This window comes from Bos taurus, chromosome 12, assembly GCF_002263795.3.
Source record: "Bos taurus isolate L1 Dominette 01449 registration number 42190680 breed Hereford chromosome 12, ARS-UCD2.0, whole genome shotgun sequence".
Classification (NCBI taxonomy): domain Eukaryota; kingdom Metazoa; phylum Chordata; class Mammalia; order Artiodactyla; family Bovidae; genus Bos; species Bos taurus.
The window spans coordinates 78,077,647-78,104,876 of record NC_037339.1 but is presented as its reverse complement, the minus strand read 5'-3'; the positions used below and the strand labels follow the sequence as shown (position 1 = coordinate 78,104,876).

Sequence of the window (27,230 nt, the reverse complement as noted above, 5' to 3'; positions counted from 1 at the left end):
CAGCCTGCCAATGCAGGAGACATAAGAGATGTGGGTTCGTCCCTGGGCTGGGAAGATCCCCAGAGAAGGGCATGGCAACCCACTCTAGTGTTCTTGCCTAGAGAATGTCATGGACAGAGGAGCCTGGTGGGCTTCAGTCCATAGAGTCGAAAAGAGTCAGACACGACGGAGGTGACTTGGCACACACACAACACTAATGGCAGTAATATCTATATCTACTTGTGACACATGTGCTGGATACGACCCTGAGTGCTTTATATGCATTAACTCATTCACTCTCACAATAACCCTCCAAGAGACATATAATCATCTTTTATAAGAGAAATGGGATACGTAAATTGCCTCAGGTTATATTGGGAATAAGTGGCTGGCCAAGGTTGGAACCAAGAGAGCCTCATGTCTGTAGACTTAACTGATGTTATAATTTGCCATTTATATTTCTAAACAGCAAATTACATTTACATAAATGTTTGTGAAGGGAACTTGTGGTCTCCTTATCAATGGGTCTAGTATGCCATATATTTTAATACTGGAATTACTGTATGTTCAAACTTGTTAATTAGCAGCATGTCCCTTGTAATTTCTTTCCAGAGAACAGCAGAGAAAAAAAAATGAAATTCAAGGGACTTCCCTGGTGTTCCAGTGGTTAAGACTCTATGCTTCTAAGCAGGGGGACATGGGTTCGATCCCTGGTCAGGGAACTAAGATCCCACATGCTGCCAGGTGCAGCCAAATAAATAAATAAATAATTAAATTCAAGATTATAATAGTCAGTGTTACTCATTCAGTTGTGTCTGACTTTTTGCGGTCCCATGGACTATAGGCTGCCAGGCTTCTCTGTCCATGGGATTCTCCAGGCAAGAATACTGGAGTGGGTTGCCATTTCCTTCTCCAGGGGATCTTCCCAAACCAGGGATAGAACCCAGGTCTCCTGCATTGCAGGCAGATTCTTTACCATCTGAGCCACCAGGGAAGCCCAAAGCCTACAGCACTTGATATTCCCAGGCAGGCTCCCATCCAAGTCCTAATCAGGCCCAACCCTGCTTAGCTTCCAAGATCAGACGAGATCAGGTGTGTTCAGGGTGGTATTGCCATCGCTGAGCTACCAAGGAACCCCTATAATAGTCAAGGCTCAAACAATTCCTTCCACAACTGTCTTAAAGAAATCATAATTTGAGGCCAAGTGCAAAACTCACATGGGAAGTGATGTTTCCAGTGAGAATATGAATTACACTTGATCCTCATTATTTGAAGATTCATATTTGAGAACTTGCCTACTCCCTAAAATTTATTTGTATTCCTGAAAATCAACACTCAAAAAGCTTTCCAGGGCATTTGAGAACACAGGGCAAATGGTGAAAAATGGAGGTGTGCAAGGTTCACACTCCTAGCGAAGGTCAAAGAAGGTCATGCTCTGCCTTCTTGGCTCAGTTCTTACACTGAAGACCAGTGTGCTTTTCTCAGTATAGGAGGTGCTAGACTCTTCGCATTTTTGCACCTTCCGTTGGTGATCTTGATGTTTTTGATGGCCTCCAAGTACAGTGCTGAAGTGCTAGCCAGTGTTCCTAAGTGCAAAAAGGCTGTGAGGTCCTACCTTAGGGAGAAACCTGTGAGCCAAAGCATCTTCGTTCAGGCATGAGTTACAGGGCTGCTGGCCATGAGCTCCATGTCAGTGAATCAACTACATGTGACCCAGTATGTCTTCACATAGAAACACACATGAAACAAGGTTATGTACTGATTGGTTTTTGAAAATGCCAGGAGCAGAGGTGGGATCCTAGCTAGCCCCATATTTCCCTCAAGAGTCAGTATTTGCCAACTCCCTGTGCATGGCACCTTTATAAACCATGTGTGTATTAGCTGCTCAGTCATGTCTGACTCTTTGCGATCCCCTGGACTGTAGCCACCAGCCTCCTCTATGGAATTCTCCAGGCAAGCATACTGGAGTGGGTTGCCATTCCCTTCTCTAGGGAATCTTCACAACCCAGGCATCGAACCTGGGTCTCCATTGCAGGCAGATCCTTTACCATCTAAGCCACTATGGAAGCCCCTTTATAGACCATAGGCACCAGGAATACCAAGACTAGACTTATCTTGTTGGGGAACACTTCCAGAGCATCAGTGTGGACTGGAAATGATGTGCAGCATTTCTAGCTAGAAGTCACTATGGATACACATGAGCTGACCGCTGATGCGGACATCTCCCCCTCTCCTGGAACTAACCTCCTCCAAGCAGTAGGATTGAGCCACCATCATAGTGAAGATTCACAAGTGAACGAAAAGGAAAGCAAAACCACTACCCACTGGAATGTGTACAGATGTGTGCACTGGCTCCAGTGCAAAATCTGTGCCAGAATGTAAGGATTCATGCTGTCACCTGGGGTGCAGAGCTCGGAGAAAGCAGGAGAAGGTAAGTGAAATTGAGCGTCGTTATCCACAGACACCTTTTAAATTAACGGTATCATCCTAACCCCAATTCTCTCAAGGACGTTATTCGAATATCAAAGTGAAATTTAAGAACAACCACACGGGGACTTCCCTGGCGGTCCAGTGGTCAAGAATCCACCTTCCAATGTGGGCGACATGGGTTTGATCCCTGGTTCGGGAACTAATACCTCACATGTCGTGAGGCAACTAAGCCTCCAGGTCACAACTAAGGAGCCTGCATGCTCTGGAGCCCACGTGCTATAACTAGAAAGCCCGTGCGCCACAGCTAAGGCCTGATATAGCCAAATAAATAAATATTTTTTTAAAAAAGAACAACAACATAAAATATTTTCAAGGGAAATTTCCAAGGTGTGTTTCCTTTACATACTTGAAAAGTGTTCTGAGATCCTTTGGTCAGTAAAACATGAAATTAAATGCACAGGTGATTTTGCAGAGCGGGTTGCTACCATTTAAGAAAAAGCACTGATAGAATCCATCCAGTTATACAGGTCAAAGATGCTATGCTTATCTGATTAGTGTGTGTCCGGTGCTAGCAGACACACCCAGTGGTATAGAATCCGCCTGCCAATGTAGGAGATGTCAGGGACTCGGGTTTGATCCCTGGGATGGGAAGATCCCCTGGAGGAGGAAATGGCAACCCACTCCCATATTTTTGCCTGAAAACTCCCATGGACAGAGGAGCCTGGCGGGCTACAGGCCATGGGGTCGCAAAAGAGTGGGACATGACTGAACGAGTACACACGCGGCAGGGCACACAGAGGTAGCAGCAGCGTTTTCCCCAACCCTGAAACACATTCATCCTCGGGTAATTACGTTCCGATATCATCTATATTGGGGAAGATCGACCACCTAGGAATTAATCTCTAAATATGAGAGGAAGGATCTTAAAAATCATAGCCAAGGTTCTACCAGGAGAATAAAGATTATTAATAGATCAACACATCTCCAGCTACTGCCTAATCTACTGTGCTTCATCCTGCATACAACCAGAGAGAGGGTGGATTGGATGATCAGCAACATGTAGACCATGTCAAAGAATGAGAATCTGCACTTCAGAAAGGACAGACCACCTGGCAGGAGAGTTGGGGGCCCTTCTGCGGGGGTGTCCCAGCAGCACCATCCTTCTTGTTAAGATGACTTTCACTCAGCACCCCCTGAGGTTCTCTGCCCAGAGGTTTACTCCAGCCACCGAAGCCTGCTCTGATCAGGTACCTGTGGGACAAGCTGGATGTGGCCTGGGAATTAACGCCTCCTAGAAGCAATCCTCAACCCATGACTGATGATAGAATTGTGTGCTTTACTCGGACCTCTAGAGTTTCCTCCTCTGAACTGGGATTAAGCTCCAATTGACCGCAGCAGTAATTGGGTTGATAGCATGGTCTTCATTGGCTGCCCTCTCCATTGTCACGTCTTCCCACTTTCCTACCGGTAACTCATTTCCTTTTCCAATAATCTCTCATGCTCACACGTGCTCAGTCATGTCTAACTCTTTGTGACCCCATGGACTGCAGCCTACCAGGCTCTTCTGTTCCTTGGATTTTCCTGGCAAGAATACTGGAGCAGGTTGCTATTTCTTCCTCCAGGGGATCTTCCCAACCCAGTGATGGAACCCATATCTCCTGTGCCTCCTGCATTGGCAGGCAGATTCTTTACCACTCAGCCACCTGGGAATCCCCTTCCAATAGATGACTTGCATTCAAATCTTAATCTCAGATTCTGACTTCTCATCGTTTTTTTTTACAAAAATTCTAGTCTCTAGGGCAATTACATTTCTGATTGTATAGCCTCAAGTCATTGATGTTTAGTTTGTACATTTACGGGTTTGGCTAATGGGAGTCAGTACCCCCCACCCCACCCCCAGGGCACAGACAACTCTGGGTAGATGGACCAAGTGGAGACACGGAGAGTCAAAAATTAAAAAGCTATCACTGTGAGATGTTTTCTCATTTACCTAGTAAACATTAGATCTCATCTAACAAGAAGATATATAGATTCGTTTTATCTTGATTTCCTCCCCAAAGCTGGAGAGAAAGAGAGATTCACTGGGGGGAGGGGGATTCATTATTTTATGGGTATGCACATGTAACAGGTCTGTACTATATCAGGTACTTAATGACAACAATAAAAGGGACTATAGTCTGTTTAGATATTTCTGATGACTACTAGAAGTAAAGGGAAAATCTAAACTAAATATTGACATAAAGTACACACAGTTGTATGTCACTCTCGGGAAAACTGTGGTTTAGCGAGAGATCTGTGAACTAAACTCCACAGCTCCTACCGTGGGTCTGGCACTTTGCAGAGATGGGACATTAACGCCTCAAACCTCACTCACTTTTCCGTTTGTGAGACTAGGGTAGGAGGAACAATCTCTGAGGATGGCTGTCATGGGAACCGGGAGAGAAAACACCCGGCCCAACAGTTATTAAAAAGGGCCTTTTCCCTTGGTTCACAGAAAAAGGAAAGAGGAAAATACTTTTGGTGAAATTCCAAGTGTTTTATAGTTGGTTAAAGAGAGAGTTGCTAGACAGCCATACGTGGTGGTCAGAGAGATGACAGAGATGGATGGTCAGCTCTCCTCACTTATATGTGCCTGGGGGGCTTTCCCCCCAATAACAATACCCAATTCATTATGGTAATTATCAATCTAATCACACTAGGACCACAGCCTTGTCTAATTCAATGAAACTAAGCCATGCCCGTGGGGCCACCCAAGACGGGCGGGTCATGGTGGAGAGGTCTGACAGAATGTGGTCCACTGGAGAAGGGAATGGCAAACCACTTCAGTGTTCTTGCCTTGAGAACCCCATGAACAGTATGAAAAGGCAAAATGACAGGATACTGAAAGAGGACTCATTGGAAAAGACTCTGATGCTGGGAGGGATTGGGGGCAGGAGGAGAAGAGGACAATAGAGGATGAGAGGCTGGATGACATCACTGACTCGATGGACGTGAGTCTGAGTGAACTCCGGGAGTTGGTGTTGGACAAGGAGGCCTGGCGTGCTGTAATTCATGGGGTCACAAAGAGTCAGATACGACTGAGCGACTGAACTGAACTGAACTGAATTATCTTAAAGAGATAGAATTATATTCTGTTTGTGTGATTCTAGGTTCGGTTCACCTCAATTGTCCTAGAAACCTGGGAGGGGCCATAATCAGCACGCACCTTCTACAATATGGATCTTTGCAAGACTGAAATGGAACCATGCTGACCCTCATCCCCTCCCCTGGATGAAGCTCATGTGGACACTGGCAACATTCTATCCCTGTGACTCTCCTTTTTGCAGTATTACCTTTGTAATGACCCCCTATCTGCCTCATTCTTCCTCTATGTTGCTTATTCCTGGTGGCTCAGACGGTAAGAAATCTGCCTGCAATGCAGGAGACGCAAGTTTGATCCCTGGGTCAGAAGATCTCCTGGAGAAGGGAATGACAACCCACTGCAGTATTCTTGCCTGGAGAATCCCATGGACAGAGGAGTCCATGGGGTTGCGAAGAGCTGGACATGACTGAGCAACTAACAGTAACAAGCTTGTGTCTGGGTCTCAGATTCACTATGAAAACAGAGCGTGTATCTCTTGTTACTGTGTAATTAACTTGGAGTGTATTTTACTTTTTTTCTCTTTTCAAGTCTCAGGTGATTCTTCCCGGATCAATTTTTATCAGTAGAGGAATAAAAGCTGGAAACTGCTTGGTTGAAGCAAACCGTTTCCGTCTTCAGAGAATCTGGTTTAGTGTCTGTCTTCTTTTACTGATAGGATGCTGTGTCCTTTCACGTACATACACACGGAATAAATTCAGAGTACGAGGTCATTACCAACCCAGTTGTATATGACTAATTGTATAGGTCTAATTGTGTATGTATATGCATATATGTATATGCTAATTGTGGAGAAGGAAATGCCAACCCACTCAGTGTTCTTGCCTGGAGAATCCCACGGACAGAGGAGCCTGGTGGGCTACAGTCCATGGGGTCGCACGAGTCGGACACGACTGAGCGACTAAACCACCATCACCACTACCATATGCTAACTGTATATGGCTTTTTGTATATCTTCTTTTTAACAGAATTTTTTTTTAAAGGAGAAGCAGAATAAGAAAAGCAGATAACGCAGGTTGCAGGCAGAGAGCTGTGAGAATTGCTCACCTCCACAGACCACGCCGTCCAAGTCTTCACAGCGACGATCGTCACATTCACATGTCTTGCCATACACCTTGCTGTCTCCCGGCGGGTAGCAAGTGCACTTGCCACATTCACACTTACCTGCAAAACACACAGGGAAAACACGCTCATTAGGAGACTCACAGAATCAGGAAGACTTTTCAGGAAAACGAGCACCTGATTAGACCAGACCTCCTGGATCGGTATCTAGTCTTTGTCTGCTAACAATTCAGCAAATACCTTCTCCTACATCCCTAAGCTCAAGCTGAAAGTCAAGCATAAATGCCTAGGAGGTTGAGCTGGAGCTGAAGCGACAACTCCTGGCTCGTAGGTGACTCCTGTTTTCTACTTTCCATGTTCTGTTTCATTCCTTTTTGAAGACTCATTCAGTGATGAAACTCCCTGGATGTTTCATATTCCACTATGAGGAGACCATTTAACATAACTGAATCAACTTTATTTATTCTGACACAATTTGAACTAATATGGTCATTAAAAATATTTTTAATTTGGGTCTGTCTGCCACATAAGCAAAAAAAAATTCTCATGGATACATTTCAACATGATATTTTAGTGCTGATTTGGTGTGAGTTTTTGAGTTCACAGAATTCATCTTAACATGGGACGTGGGTGAGAGTTCATGTCCTAAATATCCTTATTAACCTTGACTTAAAGTTTAAAAGTAGAAACTTGTTTTGGAATTGAGTTTGGTTCACAGTTTGGGAATTTCTTAATTATTTTCCTTATGACTTTCATCATTATTTCCTGAGCTATAACTATGCCTCAAACACTATAATTTCTTCAACTCCATCCTTTTGTGTTCATGATACCACACATGCACTAACATTATGACTATCATTTTACTAAACAGGAGATGGAGACATATTGAGGCCAAGTAACTTTCTCTGCTGAACCAGCTCTCAAGGGATAGATTCCAAATTTATATCTATTCCCATCATGCTTAAAGTTTGCCTCTAAACATTCGGCCATATTGTGTCTTAATATATCATCACGGAGCTCCAGGAGGCTGTATGAGAAAGCACAGTTCTTTTTTTCTGAGGAATTGGGACTGGTTTGCCAGAAATTCAGCCGAGTGACTACTCCAAGACATCTGTTAGCTCCCTGTCATTATCCCAACCATCATAATTACACACCCACTGAAATGATCATAAGATACTTCAGGGCTGACCCTGCAATGCTGTTAGTCATTCTGTTACTGCATTTGTGTCATGCTAAAGAAATTCTGAGCTGGGATACGATAGGAAAAAGAAAAATTAGTATTTAGAATCGTATCACTTCAGCGCTGTAATTAAAGATAGTCTAACACAGTGATTCATAATCTTTTCTGGCAGAAGTGTCAGGGTCATGGTCCCTTTGAGAATCTGATGAAAGATACAGCAATAGATAGTGCTCTTCTGGCCTCCCTTCAACCCGTCTTTCTACTTGGAGGCAGAGCTGAGTTCAGCAGGAGACAGAGCCCTCCCCCTCCCGCAATGATACCCCTCTTCCAGGGGACTGGTGGACCGAGCAGGGACACACCAGACACCCTTGGCCAGGGCTTGGATTCTTGAGGGTGAGAGCAAGGCACGGGGACTGTGGCAGAGTGGCAAGTGTGACAGCACAGCCATGAGCCTCCAGGGGCGTGGAGGCTGACGCTCCAAAGTGACGGCTGGTTCGTGGCAGTGCCTTGCTTCCCTGGCTTGTTGTGTGAGCGAGCTGTCCACTCTGAGCCTAAGCCCTTGGAATAAAATATTTTTTCATCTCAGTGAATGAAGTTGGTGACCTTTATTAGCAATCAAGAACTCTAACTGGTAGACCCCGGATCTGTCCCTGGAAAAATACATACCAGCATGCATTTATTTTTTTGTAAAATGTCATAAGGATCCATGAGTCTCTACAATTTATTTAAGAGACGAGGAAACTCAAGTACACTGAGGCTAAATGACTTGCCGAAGGTTAGCAAAGTAGACATTAGCCATGTAGCCGTGTTGGTGTTAGAACCCAGATTTTCTGAGCTGTGCATAATATTGCCTGCTCTGCATGAACACACTGGTCCTCTCATGGGTAGATGCGTGAATGACAACTATGATCCAGGCTGTGGACAGAGGCAAACTACATACAGCAGCAGTGAGCGTAGTTGACGAGTCCACGGCAGACAGACGTGGGAAACACCAGTCACACCATTCCTGAGACATAATCCACTCCCGGTTACCAGGGCAACATCAGTTCTTAAGTTTGAGGGTACATGTGTTTATGGTGACCATTTAATTAACATTTTGAGGCATATAATAAGTTTCCTGACTACGTATTACTGGTTTCTTTGACAACCATGAACACACTACTGGCATATGTGTTTATTTTATTTTTCACTTGAGGAAGAATTAATTAATTTACTCAATATCTATTACTTAGTCATAGTTCAAAAGATTGAACACAAATATCTATCAGATCCAGACTCATTAATAAAATTATGGTATATAAACAAAACAGAATATTATAGCATGTGAGGTTTTAAAAACTTTTTTTGGTTGCTCCTCACAACATGTGGGATTTTAGTTCCCCAACCAGGGATTGAACCTCAGCCCTTGGCAGTGAGAGCTCGGAGTCCTAACCGTGGAACCATCAGGGAACTCCCCATAGGGGTTTAAATTTCTACACTTCACTGGCCGTATATTCTACAACTTTCTCTATAAAATTCAACCTAGTGTTCACTAGCCTATTTAAATTTAATCTCTCCATAAACCCTCCCTTGTCCTCCCTGATTAGTTTAGTCACCTGTCAGAATGCAGTGTTCTATCTAATCCCACAGTACTTAGTCCACACCATTAGTAGATCACTAAATGCAAGCTTTTTACTAAATACATGCCTGAGCCCTACTCTAAGTAGTGATCTCTTTGTTTCAGGCTGTGGGTGGATTCATGCACTGACAGACTTTATTTTCTTGGGCTCCAAAATCACTGTAGATGGTGACTACAACCACAAAATTAGAAGATACCTGCTTCTTGGAAGAAAAGCTATAACCAGTCTAGACAGCATATTAAAAAGCAGAGACATCACTTTGCTGAATAAGGTCTGCATAGTCAAAGCTATGGTTTTTCCAGGAGTCATGTACAGACATTGGAGTTGGACCATAAAGAAGGCTGAAAGCTGAAGAATTGATGCTTCAAATTGTGGTGCTGGAGAAAACTGTTGAGAGTCCCTTGGACAGCAAGAAGATCAAAGCTGTCAATCCTAAAGGAAATCAACTCTGAATATTGGAAGGACTGATGCTGCAGCTGACGCTCCAGTACTCTGGCCACTTGATGCGAAGAGCAAACTCCTTAGAAAAGACCCTGATGCTGGGAAAGATTGAAGGTGGAAGGAGAAGGGGATGACAAAGGATGAGATAGTCGGGTGGCATCACTCACTCAACGGAAATGAGTTTGAGCAAACACTGGAAGACGGTGAAGGACAGGGAAGCCTGCCTGCTGGAGTCCATGGGGTCGAGGAGAGTCAGACACGACTAAGCAACTGAACTGAACTGTAGGTGGGATCTGTAACTGTATAATATCTGTGATAGATATTAGTATTTACATATTTAATTTAAAAACATGTTGAGAAGCTGTAATTTCAATAACTCACATAAAATCCATTTCTTTCTATTTCTCAAAAAAAAAAATTAACTATATTTTCTGATCCAGAATGAGATGATTTAAGAAGAGCAACATCATCAAAGGCACCTGCCAGCTTGGGAGCAGCAGTTACACTCTCTACAACCTTATTTTCTTCTACTTTTTAAAACGGCAAAACCACACTTGCATACAGGCTCAACAGTGGGAGAGTAATTAGGGGCTCACATAAAACAGAAAAGAGATTAGCACTTCACTAACACAGTCGTCCTTCGCCTAAAATAATAGGTTTACCATAGCAACCTGATTGCACCAGGAAAAGCTCCTGCCAAATGCATCTGAAGTTCCCTTGAAATTTCCACAAGGAGGAATTAAACACTCGAGAACTATAATATTCTGTACCATTTCATCTAAGTACAAATATTTCGTGTGTGAGAATAAAGTCATCTTCCATCAGACAAATTTAAAGGGAAGAGGCACCTTCACCTACTGCTTCAAAGTGAGCAGGAGGATGTCTTATAATTCAAGCCACACTGATGCTACTTCAGCTAGTCAAGGAAGAGATGCTGGTGACTTTTTAAAAACGAGGATAAATGTCAATCCTTCCTTTCATGTTTTCTTAGTATACAAGGATTGAAGTAATCAATCACAGACCTTTGGGCCGAAGATAAAGAATCTGCTTCCCAATGCAGGAGACTCAACAGTTGAGGGTTCTATCCCTGGGTCGGGAAGATCACACGGAGGAGAAAATGGCAAGCCGCTCCAGTATTCTTGTCTGGCAAGTTCCATGGACAGAGGAGTCTGGCGGGCTATAGTCCATGGGGGTCTCAAAGAGTTGGACACAACTTAGTGACCGAGCATGCACGCAAGGCATTTGAACAAATGGCGCACTTATATCATTTTCTGTTGTCTGTCTAAAATTGAAATTGCGATATGGCAGCAGCAGAGCTCACTTTTCTGTAGAGCTTTCCCAAGGTCTTGCGGAGAATATCACAGAGGAAGTCTATTAGACCTCGAAGTAAGATGATCTCATTATTTCACCCTTAAGATTAGTTTCTATAATGACTAACATTACTCAACTCACTTATTTCTAACAAAAATTTTCTAAAGTAGGTAGCCATTATCACACTCACTTACCAGTATAACTCAGAAACTAAGCAATAGTTTTAAGGTTAAACAACAACAACAGAGAATGAATGGGTTTGGAAATGTGGAGCTTACGTAATTAATCAATGTGGTCAATCCCAAATGAGGCAATATAAAGGAGAAAAGAAATCTCCATCTTCCTAGCTGGTAAATCTATTGGCCAGATAGTGGGTGGCACCTTGCTTCACAAAGTTTAGGGATTCTGCAAACAAAAATCAGCCATAAAAAGAAAGAAAAACTCACTCAGTTATAGTGAGGTTGGATGAACCTGGAGTCTGTCATACGGAGTGAAGTAAATTAGAAAGGGAAAAACAAATATCACATATTAACACATACATACGGAATCTAGAAAAATGCTACTGATGAACCCATTTGCAGGACAGGAATAGTGACACAGATGTACAGAATAGACTTGTGGACACAAGGTAGGGAAGGAGAGGGTGGGACGAGTTGAGAGAGTAGTGTTGCTGTTCATACACTACCATGTGTAAAACAGTTGGCTCGTGGGAAGCTGCCGGAGAAGGCGACGGCACCCCACTCCAGTACTCTTGCCTGGAAAATCCATGGACGGAGGAGCCTGGTAGGCTGCAGTCCATGGGGTCGCTAAGAGTTGGACACGACTGAGCGACTTCACTTTCACTTTTCACTTTCCTGTATTGGAGAAGGACATGGCAACCCACTCCAGTGTTCTTGCCTGGAGAATCCCAGGGACGGGGGAGCCTGGTGGGCTGCTGTCTATGGGGTCGCAGAGTCGGACACGACTGAAGCGACTTAGCAGCAGCAGCAGCAGTGGGAAGCTGCTGTATAACTCAGGGAGCTCAGCCTGGTGCTTTGTGATGACCTGGGGAGGTGGGGGGATGGGATGGTACGTGGCAGGTTCAAGAGGGAGGGGATATATATATACTTACAGCTGATTCCTGTTGTTGTATAGCAGAAACCAATACAACATTGTAAAGTAATCATCCTCCAATTAAAAATTACAAAAAAAAATCCTATTACATCCAGGCATATACTTGTTTGGTACTGAATTAATGACTCCATTCTAGGTCCTAAGCACAAGCAATTGTAATTCACCAGGAAATACTCTATGAGATAAATGTCAAAGGATAGACAAAGCAACAAATGCTATTTACCAGAGAAAGAGCTGATACAATCGGAGAAACATTTCTATAGGAAGTTTCTCGAAGATAAACTATATTTGGGCAAAGAGGGAAAACGTGGAATCAAATCCTCATCACTTTTAAATTCTTGCTTGGTTTTGTCACTTTAAAAAATTCAAAAGTGTGAGTGAATATATCACTTCCTTCATAGTTCAAGAGTGCTAATTAAATTGATTTGAAACAAGTGTGGACTCTCTTTCCACACCAGAGATAATTAGAAAATTTATTTTACAAATTGAATAATGAAATCCATGTAACAATAAACAATACATTTCTATCAATGAGCTAACCTTTTACAGTGAAGAAAAAATAAACTATAAAGCAATATTTTCTACTTATTTCTTAATTATTCTTTATTTCTGAATCTGCCAATATTAATTTTTCCAAATGATGAAACATTAGAAAGAACATTGAGTATATACGTAAGAGTATCCATATATGAGGATATATGTGTACATGTACATTTAAATTTGAAGCTATTGTTAATACCATGTGAGCAACTTTTCCTCAAACTGTTCTTGCAAAAAAAAACAAAGACAGTTTGTACTATTCTTAAGTCTTCTAACATCAAAAGTATATTAAAATAAAAATATTTTAAATTAAAAAAATATACAAGTAAAATCCTAAACATAATTTATCTATGTAACTAAATGTTTCGTAAAAAATAAAGCCCTATCGATAATTAGGTGTACTTTTAGCCATACATTTTACATTCACTTTTGGAAAACATATTCAGGTCTTAAGACATTTTTTTCTCAATAAAGCAGTGTCAAAAATATGCAGAGCCTGGGAATTACACAGCCAAAAATGTCAGAAACTCAATAATCTTACAATTTAAGGATATAGCAAACTTGCTTTAACTTTGCCATTTTATAGCACAGTTGACATAATCAGAATTAATAGGCAAGAGGTACAGGGAAACAGTTTAATATACTGTAATAAATAATATTACACACATCAGAGTAGTTCACTCTGATGGAACGTACTGCCATGGTAAGGAGTAAGCTTTCATCACTAAAGGAACTAAAGTCAATAAGGCAGTCTCTGATAAAAGTTAAGAATTTGTGCTCTGGGTTCAGAAAGACCTAAGATAGAATTTAATATCTATCACTTACACATTCTATAATCTTAGGAAATAAATAAACTTTTCATTTAAAATTTACTAAATTGGGAATACCTACTTAATTAGGCAATCCCTTGGAGGAGGAAATGGCAACCCACTCCAGCATTCTTGCCTGAAAAATCCCATGGAAGAAGAAGCCTGATGGGCTACCTCATCCATGGGGTCGCAAAGAATCAGAACACAACTCAGCAACTGAGCATGAATGCACTTAATAAATAACTTTAAAGGGACAAAAACAGAAATATATATTTTTTAAAATATTGCCCTTTGGATTTTCTAAGCACCACTGTGATATTTGCTTGTGGTACAGTGTTTAAACTTAAAAAAAAAAAAAAAAAGTATAACCTAAAGAGTAAAAGTGAAGCCAAGTGAAGTGAAGTCGCTAGTCTTGTCTGACTCTTTGCAACCCCATGGACTATAGCCTGCCAGGCTCCTCCGTCCATGGAATTTTCCAGGCAAGAATACTGGAATGGGTTGCCATTTCCTTCTCCAGGGGATCTTCCCAACCCAGCAATCAAACCCATGTCTCCCACATTGTAGTCAGATGCTTTTACCATCTGAGCCACCAGGGAAGTCCCCACAAATAGAATCACATAATTATCAATATGGGCTTCCTTGGCGACTCAGTGGTAAAAAATATTTGCCTGCAATGCAGGAGACAAGGGTTTGATCCCTGGGTTGAGAAGATCCCCTGGAGAAGGAAATGGCAACCTACTCAGTATTCTTGCCTGGGATATCCTGTGGACAGAGAACCCTTGCAGGCCTTAGTCCATGGGGTCCGAAAGAGTCAGACAAGACTTAGTCACTAAACAACAGCAATTATCAATATAATTTTATATAATGGGAAGTAATATATCATTTTCACAGCTAATCCATTTTTCTGTTATATGAATGTCCACTTCCTTTTTTATTTTTACCAAAACATATTTCAGATAACTTATGGTTTCTAGACTAAATATGCTAATTCTTTAAAAGGTATTTTATTCTGATGTTATTTTTCAACAAACTCCTATGACACCTGAAAGTCCTATTTCCATTTTTTCTTTAGCCCCAGAAACAATTTTTAACTAGCAAGAAGTTTAATATATGAGATTAAGTCAAAGCCTCCTAAGGCAGCCTGGACTTAAGTGGCCAAGATTCTAGAGAAAATGGAACCATAGGGTAGTGAGTTCTCCTTGATACACAAATAATCCCCTTCATACATTTGTCAAGCCTGAACTTTTTAGGGCAAGAGGATAAAGCATTAAGCAGGAAGCAACATCTAAAAGAGGAATAAACTAGATGGAGATTTTGGCTTTTTCATCTGGCTGGCAAGGTAGTACTTGGAACTCAGGGACCTTTGAGAAGGAGGGCATTGATGAACAGAACATAAACATTCCAGGTTTTCACTTTAGAAGTCATGCTAATACCTGATTGGATTGAAGTTATCTGCCTTTGTACATATGTCTTCCAGACAAAAAGTAAATTATCTCTTCAAGGAAGATGACATCATTCACAAAATTTTACCAATTTTATTAAACGATATTCATACTCAATGGCAAAAGAACAGGTGTTTCAAGAGACAGGACAGAATGACTATTTCAATACGATGTAATACTGAGCAGAGAACATCAATATTTCCATGGCTAATCTTGTTCAGTCGCCAAGTCGTCTCTGACTCTACTCGACCCCATGGACTACAGCATGCCAGGCTTCCCTGTCCTGCACCATCTCCTGGAGTTCAAGTTTACTGTGCAGAAAGGCAAATGACTAATCTTAGCTACCTAGAAAAACTGAACGAGGACCAAGCAGATGAGGCATTCCCTGTTTCTTGGACACTACCTGATAAGAGCAAACATTTCATAAGGATATTGACTTTGATAAGAATATTCAATATTCTCTGATAAGATAAAGAATATTCTTTGATAAGAATATTAAAAGTAGCATAGAGATGGAGGAAGAAAGAGAAATATGCTTCCAAATAAGGGGAAGAGAAAAAGAAGGATGATGTTGCAAGAGAAAGAACTCTCAAACACATGCGATTAGCTGCTTGTACTGGTAATGGAAAAACTGTCAGAAAATAAAGGTATTTGAAACGCAAGTCCTTCATGCAAGCCTTCTGTGGGGTCACACAGAGTCAGACACGACTGAAGTGACTTAGCAGCAGCAGCATGCAAGCCTTTGTATCTCCCTGACTACAGGAAAATATCCCCTGGAGAAGGGAATGACTACCCACTCCAGTGTTCTTGCTTGGAGAATTCCATGGACAGAAGAACCTGGCAGGCTACAGTCCATGGAGTTGCAAAGAGTTGGACAAGACTGAGCGACTAACACTTTCATACATAGGTTAAATAGTCGTTTGTTTGGAATAAAACCTAATTTTACCCTGGGTCCCTTCATGTTATGAGTTAAACTCTGCTTATGTGTCTCTTACTCAAGTCTTGGATAAAATCAAAGTGAATACAAACTAATAAAAAACAAATCACATGGAATTGCTAATTGTCAAAAACATTTGTGCCACTGTTTGAAAAGCAATGTATTCTTTGAAGGAACAGGAAATTGCAATATCAGTTCTTCAGGGAGATGACTTCTGCTCTCAGCTAATCTAGCCAAAGAGGAAGGCTAGTCAATCAATCCTAGCAATAATAGTCAACATCGCTGCTGCAAAAGCTATTCAGCCAATGAAATTAGGTAATAAAAGAAAACAAAGAAAGGATAAGAGATTAGATGCTTGAAACAATGATGAAGTTTGCATCGCACAAAAAGCAGTGTCAGAGGAATCCTGATTAATCAGGACTTCCCCGGTGGCTCAGACAGTAAAACGTCTTGCTTACAATGTGGGAGACCTGGGTTCGATCCCTGGGTCAGGAAGATCCTCTGGAGAAGGAAATGGCAACCCACTCCTGTGCTCTTGCCTGGAAAATCCCATGGACAGAGGAGCATGGTGGGCCTCAGTCCACTGGGTCCCAAAGAGTCAGACACAACTGAGCGACTTCACTTTCACTTTTCACTTTTGAGATATCTTTGGCTTAAATACATCTGATTGCCTGAGAGTCCAAAGGATTGACTGCTTGCCCATGAAAGTGAAAGTGAAGTCGCTCAGTCATGTCCAACTCTTTGGGATCCAGTGGACTGTAGCCCACCATGCTCCTCTGTCCATGGGATTTTCCAGGCAAGAGTACTGGAGTAGGTTGCCATTTCCTTCTCCAGAGGATCTTCCCAATCCAGGGATCGAACCCAGGTCTCCTGCATTGCAAGCAAGATGCTTTACCATATGAGCCACCAGGGAAGTCCATGATATATTATGTAATGAGAACTTGCACTAATTCCACTGGGGATTTTAATTCACATATTTATTTTCTTTTTTTGGCTAGGAAATGATAAATGCTTTATGGAAAGTATAATTAATAAACATTCTAAATGCATTCTCTTCCAAATATAAGTTTCTTGTTTATCCCCTACTTATTTTGTGTGTGTGTGTGTGGAGATGTGATTTTTAAATCAGTTCTTATTAATTTTCACTTTTTGAAGAAGTGTTACAAAAGATATATTACAATGAAGTACATAGTATGTGGGCGTTAGTTTCTGGTAATAAAAAGAATAGAAATTTACTGGACTTACAGTGCTTATTCCATGGCTGTGCTTATGGGAAGTCATGCAATTCTTCAAAAAACTCAAAACCAAAACTGTGAGCTGGAATAAGAGCAATTAGCATCAGCTCATATGAAAGAGGTCCTGAGGGTCAAAGCCCACAGCAGCACTTCAAGCAACAAAAGCGGAGAAGGTGAGTCTGGGATTCCTTGAGTAAACTAGAAAGAAAGCTAAAGAGATCCAAGATCAGTCATTTCCTTGGGAGAATCTAACACAAGACCTTGATGAACACAAGTATCCTGAAATTAGGCTTCAAAATGTTCCAGAGCTTAGAATAAACCATGTATAAGGCTTCCCTGTTGACTCAATCTGCCTGCAATGAGGGAGACCCAGGTTCAATCCCTGGGTCAGGAAGATCCCCTGGAGGAGGGCAGGGCAACCCACTCCAGTATTCTTACCTGGAAAATCCCACGGATGGAGGAGCCCGGTGGGCTACAATCTATGGGGTCACAGAAAGCCGGACATGACCGAGCAATTAACACACACACACAAGCTCCCAACTGAAGACCAACAAATGTATACATAAACCACCATGAGTGACAGTCAGTAAAGATAGTAGTTTTTACTGGACAAGATGGAGCGACTAGGCACACATGGACTGGATATTGTCTAAATACCTGTCTTGCCATCTTTTCTTAAATATATTTGCTACAGACTGGTTCCAAATAAGAAAAGGAGTACGTCAAGGCTGTATATTGTCACCCTGCTTATTTAACTTCTATGCAGAGGACATCATGAGAAACGCTGGGCTGGAGGAAGCACAAGCTGGAATCAAGATTGCCGGGAGAAATATCAATTACCTCAGATATGCAGATGACACCACCCTTATGGCAGAAAGTGAAGAGGAACTAAAAAGCCTCTTGATGAAAGTGAAAGAGGAGAGTGAAAAAGTTGGCTTAAAGCTCAACATTCAGAAAACGAAGATCACGGCATCCAGTCCCATCACTTCATGGCAAATAGATGGGAAACAGTGGAAACAGTCGCTGACTTTATTTTTCTAGGCTCCAAAATCACTGCAGATGGTGACTACAGCCATGAGATTAAAAGATGCTTACTCATTGGAAGGAAAGTTATGACCAACCTAGATAGCATATTTAAAAGCAGAGACATTACTTTGTCAACAAAGGTCCATCTAGTCAAGGCTATGGTTTGTCCAGTGGTCATGTATGGATGTGAGAGTTGGACTATAAAGAAAGCTGAGCACAAAAGAATTGATGCTTTTGAACTGTGATGTTGGAGAAGATTCTTGAGGGTCCCTTGGACTGCAAGGAGATCCAACCAGTCCTTCTTAAAGGAGATCAGTCTTGGGTGTTCATTGGTAGGACTGATTTTGAAGCTGAAACTCCAATACTTTGGCCACCTGATGTGAAGAGCTGACTCATTTGAAAAGACCCTGATGCTGGGAAAGATTGAGGGCAGGAGGATAAGGGGACAACAGAGGATGAGATGGCTGGATGGCATCACCGACTTAATGGACATGGGTTTGTGTGGACTCCAGGAGTTGGTGGTGATGGACAGGGAGGCCTGGCGTGCTGCAGTTCATGGGGTCGCAAAGAGTCGGACACAACTGAGCGACTGAACTGAACTGAACCCTGATGTTTGTTACGTGATAATACCAATAACCAGGTCATTTACACATCTGTTTCTATAGTCTGTTGTGGTCTTCTTGGTCCTATTTGTTATTTCTCTGACTGTCAGAAATTGTGTAGGAAAAGAGTACAGGGTCTCTGGATTACAGTCCCTTAACCAGAAATAAGTCACTTATTTTTTTTTTCTTTTGCTGCACAGCACATGGGATCTTATTTCCTGGACCAGGAACCCCTGCCCTGTGCACTGGGAGCACAGAGTCTTAACCACTGGACCACCAGGGAAGTCCTGGACTTCTTACAAGCAGAGAGAGCAGTGACTCTCATCCTGGGGAAATCGTGCTCCCCAGGGGCATTTGGTAATGTCCGGAGATATTTTTGAGTGTAATGATGGGTTGCAGGCTTCCCTGGTGTCTAGTAACAAACAGAAACACTGCTGAACACCCTACAAAGCAGAGGACAGCCCCACAACAAAGAATTAGCTAGCTGAAAATATTAATTGTGCTGCTATTGAGAAACTCTAAGACAGGTGAGGGAAGATCACCTTAATTCAAATAAAGAAGAGCTCAGCTGAGGCTGAGTTGCATTTATTCCTTGTTTTCCTCTCCCCTTCTCAAGAGGTCCAAATACAGAGGCCTCTGCACTCACACACACACACACACACACACACACACACACATACATGTGCACATATGCATGCTCACATGAAAATCAGCTCACCCAAGTTTACACTTCCTCCTTTAAGACTGACCACTGTCCCATCCTCTAGGAAGTGGTCTGCCACTTGTCCAGCCCCCATGCACAACCACCACTGAAGGCTCGATTAGGTATCACTATGATGTTGAAAATAGAACCTTGGCGGTACTCCAGCCTGATACTCATGGATACTGATCGATCTATATAGATATTGATGGATCTAAAATGTGCTCCATGATGCTGAAGTCTGTTTGATACCTTTTAATCTAGGCTTCTCATTTGCATCTTGTATTCAGTGTTTATGCAAGACATTAAAACTTCATACCATGACCTAAGACATGCACTTACTATATTTTTTAATGTATATCCCCATAACCCCTGTTAAAAATCACGTTCCTAATTGCAAGTAGATCTTAAAATATTACATACACGGACACACACACATGCATGAAAATACTAAGTGCCTTTTGCATTTAAAACTATGATTGGGCTGATTTAAATGTGTTATTTTCAAAGTAATTCATGACCATAAATCAACACAGGATCAATGTAAATAAAAATAAAGTACATACATATAAGGCAGTAAATTCCCCATTACACTCAGCTCCAGGGACAATTACTGTTAACTTTGTAGTGAATTCTAGCCTTTTATCTACACCTATTTCTACCTACATGAGTAAACAAGGCAATGTAATTTCATCTCAAATTGTAACATAAATATTCTAGCTAAGAGCACTTTGAAAGGATTCACTTTAATTAAGATCATTCTTCCAGTAGCCTTTCTCATGACCTAACCTGTAGCTGCATTTCATCCCACACTATGCTCTTATATTTTTTAAAGAGCAGATATATCTGGTACCAGCCAAAACCTCTGCTGCACACATTCGAGCTGTGCCTGCTGTCAGAATTTCAGGTGTAGATTAATTTACTTAAAGCCCGACTAATTGGCCATTCACTCTGGGTGGAGACAGAATGCTAATTTATTCACCTAAATCAGTAAGTAGGCCATCTCTGGAAGAAGAAATTCATCTTTTTACACTACTTTTTTGAAACTGTTCATGAACTCTTACAAATGAGCTTCTTTATCATGAGTGCCAGCCACGAGATAAGAAGGGACAGGAAACTCAGGAAAGTCTTTCCTTTGCTCCCTCCATTCAGGATTACTCTAGTGCAGATTAATCAACAGAGAACCGTTCGTTCTCTGCTTCATCATCTGTAGAGACGATCATTAATATTCCACCATGTAGACAGCATTCTAGGTGCTAATACGGAACTTAGAGGGAGAGTGTCTAAAACCTAAATCAAACAGATGAGACTATTAAGATTGATGGTCCCAAGGAAGAAAACGTTACCCTCCAATACGAATTCCAATTTCCACAGAATGAAAACTGACCTCAACATATTTTGTAAGTATAAAGAAAACCACTATTGTGCTTTGGGCAGGTTTAGCTAATAGGTAAGAGGAGTCATACAAAATAAAGTAAGTCAAGATGAAAGAAAGTGGCCCATAGTAACATGCAAAATGGGGATAAGAATGCATCACAAGATGCATTTTTTAAAGTTTTATATTAATGTGTGATGGGCAGGTGAGGAGGAAGTTAAAATTATATCATTGGGGTTTGCAATTTGGTGTATGTGTTAGATTAGACCATTTACCATGATTAGCATATCATCAGAGAGGTGGCATGTTTAAGACTTAAAATAATGAATTACAAGAAATGTTCAAAGAAATAATTTATTTAAACAGTAAATGATAAATTTTATGCAAGCTGAATTAAAACCAAAGTACACTGGGCTAAGCATAACTTTAAAGCTCACTGAACTTAAATGCTAACAATTACATTTGTTTTCAAATCTTAAACCCTCACACACCATATCAGCTTCATTATGTTTAAGGCTAAGTCAAGGTACTTTCTTTTCTGCCTTTGGAGTAGTTTTCTATCAGAAGCAATACTGGGAACACAGTTTAATCAACTTAATCAACACTATTTGAGCAACAGAGGACCCTGAATATATATCTAAGATGTATTTTATTGACCAAAAAATTGGCAGGTAGAGATGCCAGTTCGATCCCTGCATCGGGAAGATCCTTGGAGAAGGAAATGGCAACCCACTCCAGTATTCCTGCCTGGGGAATCCCATGGACAGAGCAGTATGGTGGGTTAGCATCCATGGGGTCACAAAAGAGTGAGGCAGAACTTAATGACTAAACAATGACAATAACGATACATGGAGCTTCAAAAAAAACAAAAACAAAAAAACAATTAAATTACTCCCTAGAAACATATTTAATAAGGATGCCTTTTAGTAATCCAGAAAGAAAAGGGAAGTATAGCCAACTATTACAAACAAGTTAAAATGTGAGTGCATTTTGAAAACAGAGTAGTATGTTGATGACATAAGTTCCTCTGTGAATATACATCATATTATCTGGATATTAAGGCTTCCAGTTGCTTCTCTGAAGGGCAATTATCAATGGCAGCAATCAATGGGGAAAGGTATGCCCAGTGTTACAAGAACTGCCAACAACCAGTCAGCTCATGCACCTGAACATGACATGTCAGTGGGAGGTTGTAACAGAGAAGCAAATGAATTTTAGAGGTAATAGTGGATGTTTGCTTTAAATGCAGGCAGAGATAAGACTGATAGATTCAGTTCAGTTCAGTTCAGTCGCTCAGTCATGTCTCACTCTTTGCAACCCCATGAATTGCAGCATGCCAGGCCACCCTGTCCATCACCAACTCCCTGAGTTTACCCAAACTCATGTCCATTGAGTCGGTGATGCCATCCAGCCATCTCATCCTCTGTCATCCCCTTCTCCTCCTGCCCCCAATCCCTCCCAGCATCAGGGTCTTTTCCAATGAGCATGAGGTGGCCAAAGTATTGGAGTTTCAGCTTCAGCGTCAGTCCTTCCAATGAACACCCAGGACTGGTCTCCTTTAGGATGGACTGGTTGGATCTCCTTGCAGTCCAAGGGACTCTCAAGAGTCTTCTCCAACACCACAGTTCAAAAGCATCAATTCTTCGGCACTCAGCTTTCTTCACAGTCCAACTCTCACATCCATACATGACCACTGGAAAAACCATAGCCTTGACTAGACGACCCTTTGTTGGCAAAGTAATGTCTCTGCTTTTGAACATGCTATCTAGGTTGGTCATAACTTTCCTTCCAAGGAGTAAGCGTCTTTTAATTTCATGGCTGCAGTCACCATCTGCAGTGATTTTGGAGCCCCCAAAAATAAAGTCTGACACTGTTTCCACTGTTTCTCCATCTATTTCCCATGAAGTGATGGGACCGGATGCCACGACCTTCGTTTTCTGAATGTTGAGCTTTAAGCCAACTTTTTCACTCTCCTCTTTCACTTTCATCAAGAGGCTTTTTAGTTCCTCTTCACTTTCTGCCATAAGGGTGGTGTCATCTGCATATCTGAGGTTATTGACATTTCTCCCAGCAATCTTGATTCCAGCTTGTGCTTCTTCCAGCCCAGCATTTCTCACAATGTACTCGGCATAGAAGTTAAATAAGCAGGGTGACAATATACAGCCTTGATGTACTCCTTTTCCTATTTGGAACCAGTCTGTTGTTCCATGTTCAGTTCTAACTGTTGCTTCCTGACCTGCATATAGGTTTCTCAAGAGGCAGGTCAGGTGGTCTTGGATTCCCATCTCTTGAAGAATTTTCCACAGTTTATTGTGATCCACACAGTCAAAGGCTTTGGCATAGTCAATAAAGCAGAAATAGATGTTTTTCTGGAACTCTCTTGGCTTTTTTGATGATCCAGTGGATGCTGGCAATTTGATCTCTGGTTCCTCTGCCTTTTCTAAAACCAACTTGAACATCAGGAAGTTCACGGTTCATGTATTGCTGAAGCCTGGCTTGGAGAATTTTGAGCATTACTTTACTAGCGTGTGAGATGAGTGCAATTGTGCAGTAGTTTGAGCATTCTTTGGCATTGCCTTTCTTTGGGATTGGAATGAAAACTGACCTTTCCCAGTCCTGTGGCCACTGCTGAGTTTTCCAAATTTGCTGGCATATTGAGTGCAGCACTTTCACAGCATCATCTTCCAGGATTTGAAATAGCTCCACTGGAATTCCATCACCTCCACTATCTTTGTTCGTAGTGATGCTTTCTAAGGCCCACTTGACTTCACATTCCAGGATGTCTGGCTCTAGGTGAGTGATCACACCATCATGATTATCTGGGTCGTGAAGATCTTTTTTGTACAGTTCTTCTGTAGTATCACATAAAGGGGAAGCAAAAACTGGGTTTACAGATTTAGAAGTCCTAATTAAGAAACAAAGGAGAAGGACTTCCCTGACCGCCCACTGGTTAGGACTTTGACTTTCAATGCAAGTTCAATCACCAGTGGGAGAGTTAAGATCCCACATACCTTGTGGCAGAAAAACCAAAATGTATAACAGAAATGATATTGTAACAAATTAAATAAAGACTTTAAAAAAAATGGTCCACATAAAAAAATCTTTAAAAAAAAAAAAGAAGCAGAGAAGAAACTCAAAATAACATTGTCAACACAACATTATATACACCAAGTTGCTTCTTCGCTCATACACCAAGATGATCTCAAGTTCTGCAGTGTCCCTGCACTAAGAATGCTTTAATTTCATGCAGGAAGAGAACTACAACAGGGATTTGCATTTTCTGAGGATAAATTATTAGTGCATTAATTTGACTAAATATATCTCTCTACCACTTCTCTTCCTACATTTAAATATGCATGTCTAACAATTGCTTTTTGCAATATGTCCACTTTCCCCCACACACGACAACAGAGAAGATAAACCAAACACCTATTCTACACCATCAATCAAAGTGGTAATTCTGGAGTGTCCGTTTCCTTCTCCTGCATTCTATGAACATTCCTGAACATTCTCCCACTTTTTCCCATCTAGCAGTTGATACATTTAAATAATTATAACAAAGCACTTGCAGGGGATTAGACATTCACTGAGACCTTCATTGTCTTCAGGCCGTGAATTTGGATTTTCCACATCTTGGTTGGTCTTGGGATGGAATTCCTGACAATGTCCTGTCAGCAAGGAAACAGACCTACCCTGAGACAGTGGGGTGACTGTGGCCCTGCAACTCACTTCCTGGTGTTGTACTAAATACTCCCTGTCCACTGTTTGATTTCTTCTCCAACATGACCCCTTGGAAGAAGGTCCTGATTTAATCCCTGTTTTGCAGACAAGGCACATGGATTTACAGGGTTTAAGTACTTAAGTGAAAGTCACACAGTCAGTGAATAGTGGGGCCAAGATTCAATCCAGTATCTACTAACTCATAAATATAAATTTAAATGACTAAGTTATACCTATTCTTAATTTTGGACAAATGCCACAAGTAATTAACACTATCAGAATATAATGTAATATACGTCTTGCTTTTCAGAATGAAATAAGAGTCATGATATTAAAATTACTCTAAATGCAAGAGGAAGTCCTAGGGAAATGTCTAATTGAAACGTCTAAGTATCTAATAATATCAAGCATAGAGGGAAAAGATGGTTGGATGGCATCACTGACTTAACGGACATGAATCTGAGCAAACTTCCTGAGATAGTGAAGGACAGGGAAGCCTGGTGTGCTGCAGTCCATGGGGTTGCAAAGAGTCAGACACGATTTAGTGACTGAAAAACAACAACAGTGTGTTTAATCGCTAAGTCATGTCTGACTCTTGTGAACCCATGGATTGTAGCCTGCCAGGCTCCTCTGCCCATGGGATACTCCAGGCAAGCATACTGGAGTGGGTTGCCATTTCCTTCCCCAGGAGATCTTCCTGATCCAGAGATTGAACCCAGGTCTCCCACACTGCAGGCAGATTCTTTACCAACTGACCTATGAGGGAAGAAGACAATAATAACAACACCAACAGAGGGACAAAAATATGTACCATCTCCTTACAAAACATATTTGCAAACCAGTTTGTTCATTTCGAAAACAAACGTATTTTTTCTTCTTAAAAGAAAGAAAATAAGGCACATCTTCTAATGCTGTTAGTATATATCTGACAAAATATAAAACCATGGTATGTGGCATCAGTTATATTTACCTTATTCAAAAATCTCTTGGGGTTTGAAGACCTGATGAGAAAACTGAGATTCAATGGCACTGTGAACTTAAGAGACCCATGCATTTTTAGGAAAACAACCAACTCTGTCTCTCAGTCTCTGTCTCTCCCTTTCTCTCATTCTGGCCCTCATCACTCCTTCAGTTCAGTTCAGTTGCTCAGTCATGTCCGACTGTTTGTATCCCCATGAATCGCAGCACGACAGGCCTCCCTGTCCATCACCAACTCCCGGACGTCACTCAAACTCACGTCTATCGAGTCAGTGGTGCCATCCTGCCATCTCATCCTCTGCCGTCCCCTTCTCCTCCTGCCCCCAATCCCTCCCAGCATCAGGGTCTTTTCCAATGAGTCAACCCTTCACATGAGGTGGCTAAAGTATTGGACTTTCAGCTTCAGCGTCAGTCCTTCCAATGAACACCCAGGACTGGTCTCCTTTAGGATGGACTGGTTGGATCTCCTTGCAGTCCAAGGGACTCTCAAGAGTCTTCTCCAACACCACACTTCAAAAGCATCAATTCTTCGGTGCTCAGCCTTCTTCACAGTCCAACTCTCACATCCATACATGACCACTGGAAAAACCATAGCCTTGACTAGATGGACCTTTGTTGGCAATGTAATATCTCTGCTTTTTAATATGCTATCTGGGTTGGTTATAACTTTTCTTCCAAGGAGTAAGCGTCTTTTAATTTCATGGCTGCAGTCACCATCTGCAGTGATTTTGGAGCCCAAAAAAACAAAGTCTGACACTGTTTCCACTGTTTCCCATCTATTTCCCATGAAGTGATGGGACCAGATGCCATGATCTTCATTTTCTGAATGTTGAGCTTTAAGCCAACTTTTTCACTCTCCTCTTTCACTTTCATCAAGAGGCTTTTTAGTTCCTCTTCACTTTCTGCCATAAGGGTGGTGTCATCTGCATATCTGAGGTTATTGACATTTCTCCCAGCAATCTTGATTCCAGCTTGTGCTTCTTCCAGCCCAGCATTTCTCACAATGTACTCGGCATAGAAGTTAAATAAGCAGGGTGACAATATACAGCCTTGATGTACTCCTTTTCCTATTTGGAACCAGTCTGTTGTTCCATGTTCAGTTCTAACTGTTGCTTCCTGACCTGCATACAGGTTTCTCAAGAGGCAGGTCAGGTGGTCTGGTATTCCCATCTCTTGAAGAATTTTCCACAGTTTATTGTGATCCAATATTTTATTGAACAAATCAGACAAAGATGCCTACATGTTAAAGCACAGTACGCTAAGAATGTGACCAAAGTAGCTGGGACTTCCCTGGGGGTCCAGTGGCTAAGATTCCAAAGGTTCGATCCCTAGTCAGGGAACTAGATCCCACAAGCTGCAACTAAGAGTCCACATGGCACAACTTAAGATCCCATATGCTGCAACTTAGACCCTGTTTGCCGCAGCTAAGACCTGGTGCAGCCAAATGAATAAATACATTTTAAAAAATAGCTGGGGGAACATGGACATCCAGGCAGCTTCTCAGAAAAAGTAACACATGATTGAGATCTATAGTTAGCCTAAGTGGATGTGGAAGAAGAAAGGAGTCTGGATTCTTCCTAAAGGTTTAAAAT

At 41.6% G+C, this 27,230-nt stretch overlaps 1 protein-coding gene and 1 pseudogene across 1 annotated transcript in view; both read right to left on the bottom strand.

Moving 5' to 3' along the window:
- Window positions 1–27,230, bottom strand: part of ITGBL1 (integrin subunit beta like 1) — a 235,466-nt gene that overhangs the window by 21,638 nt on the left and 186,598 nt on the right. The window contains 1 exon segment of the mRNA NM_001206834.1: window positions 6,596–6,712. Within this exon segment, the coding sequence (NP_001193763.1) occupies window positions 6,596–6,712 (117 nt within the window).
- Window positions 981–1,099, bottom strand: LOC112449148 (uncharacterized; annotated as a pseudogene).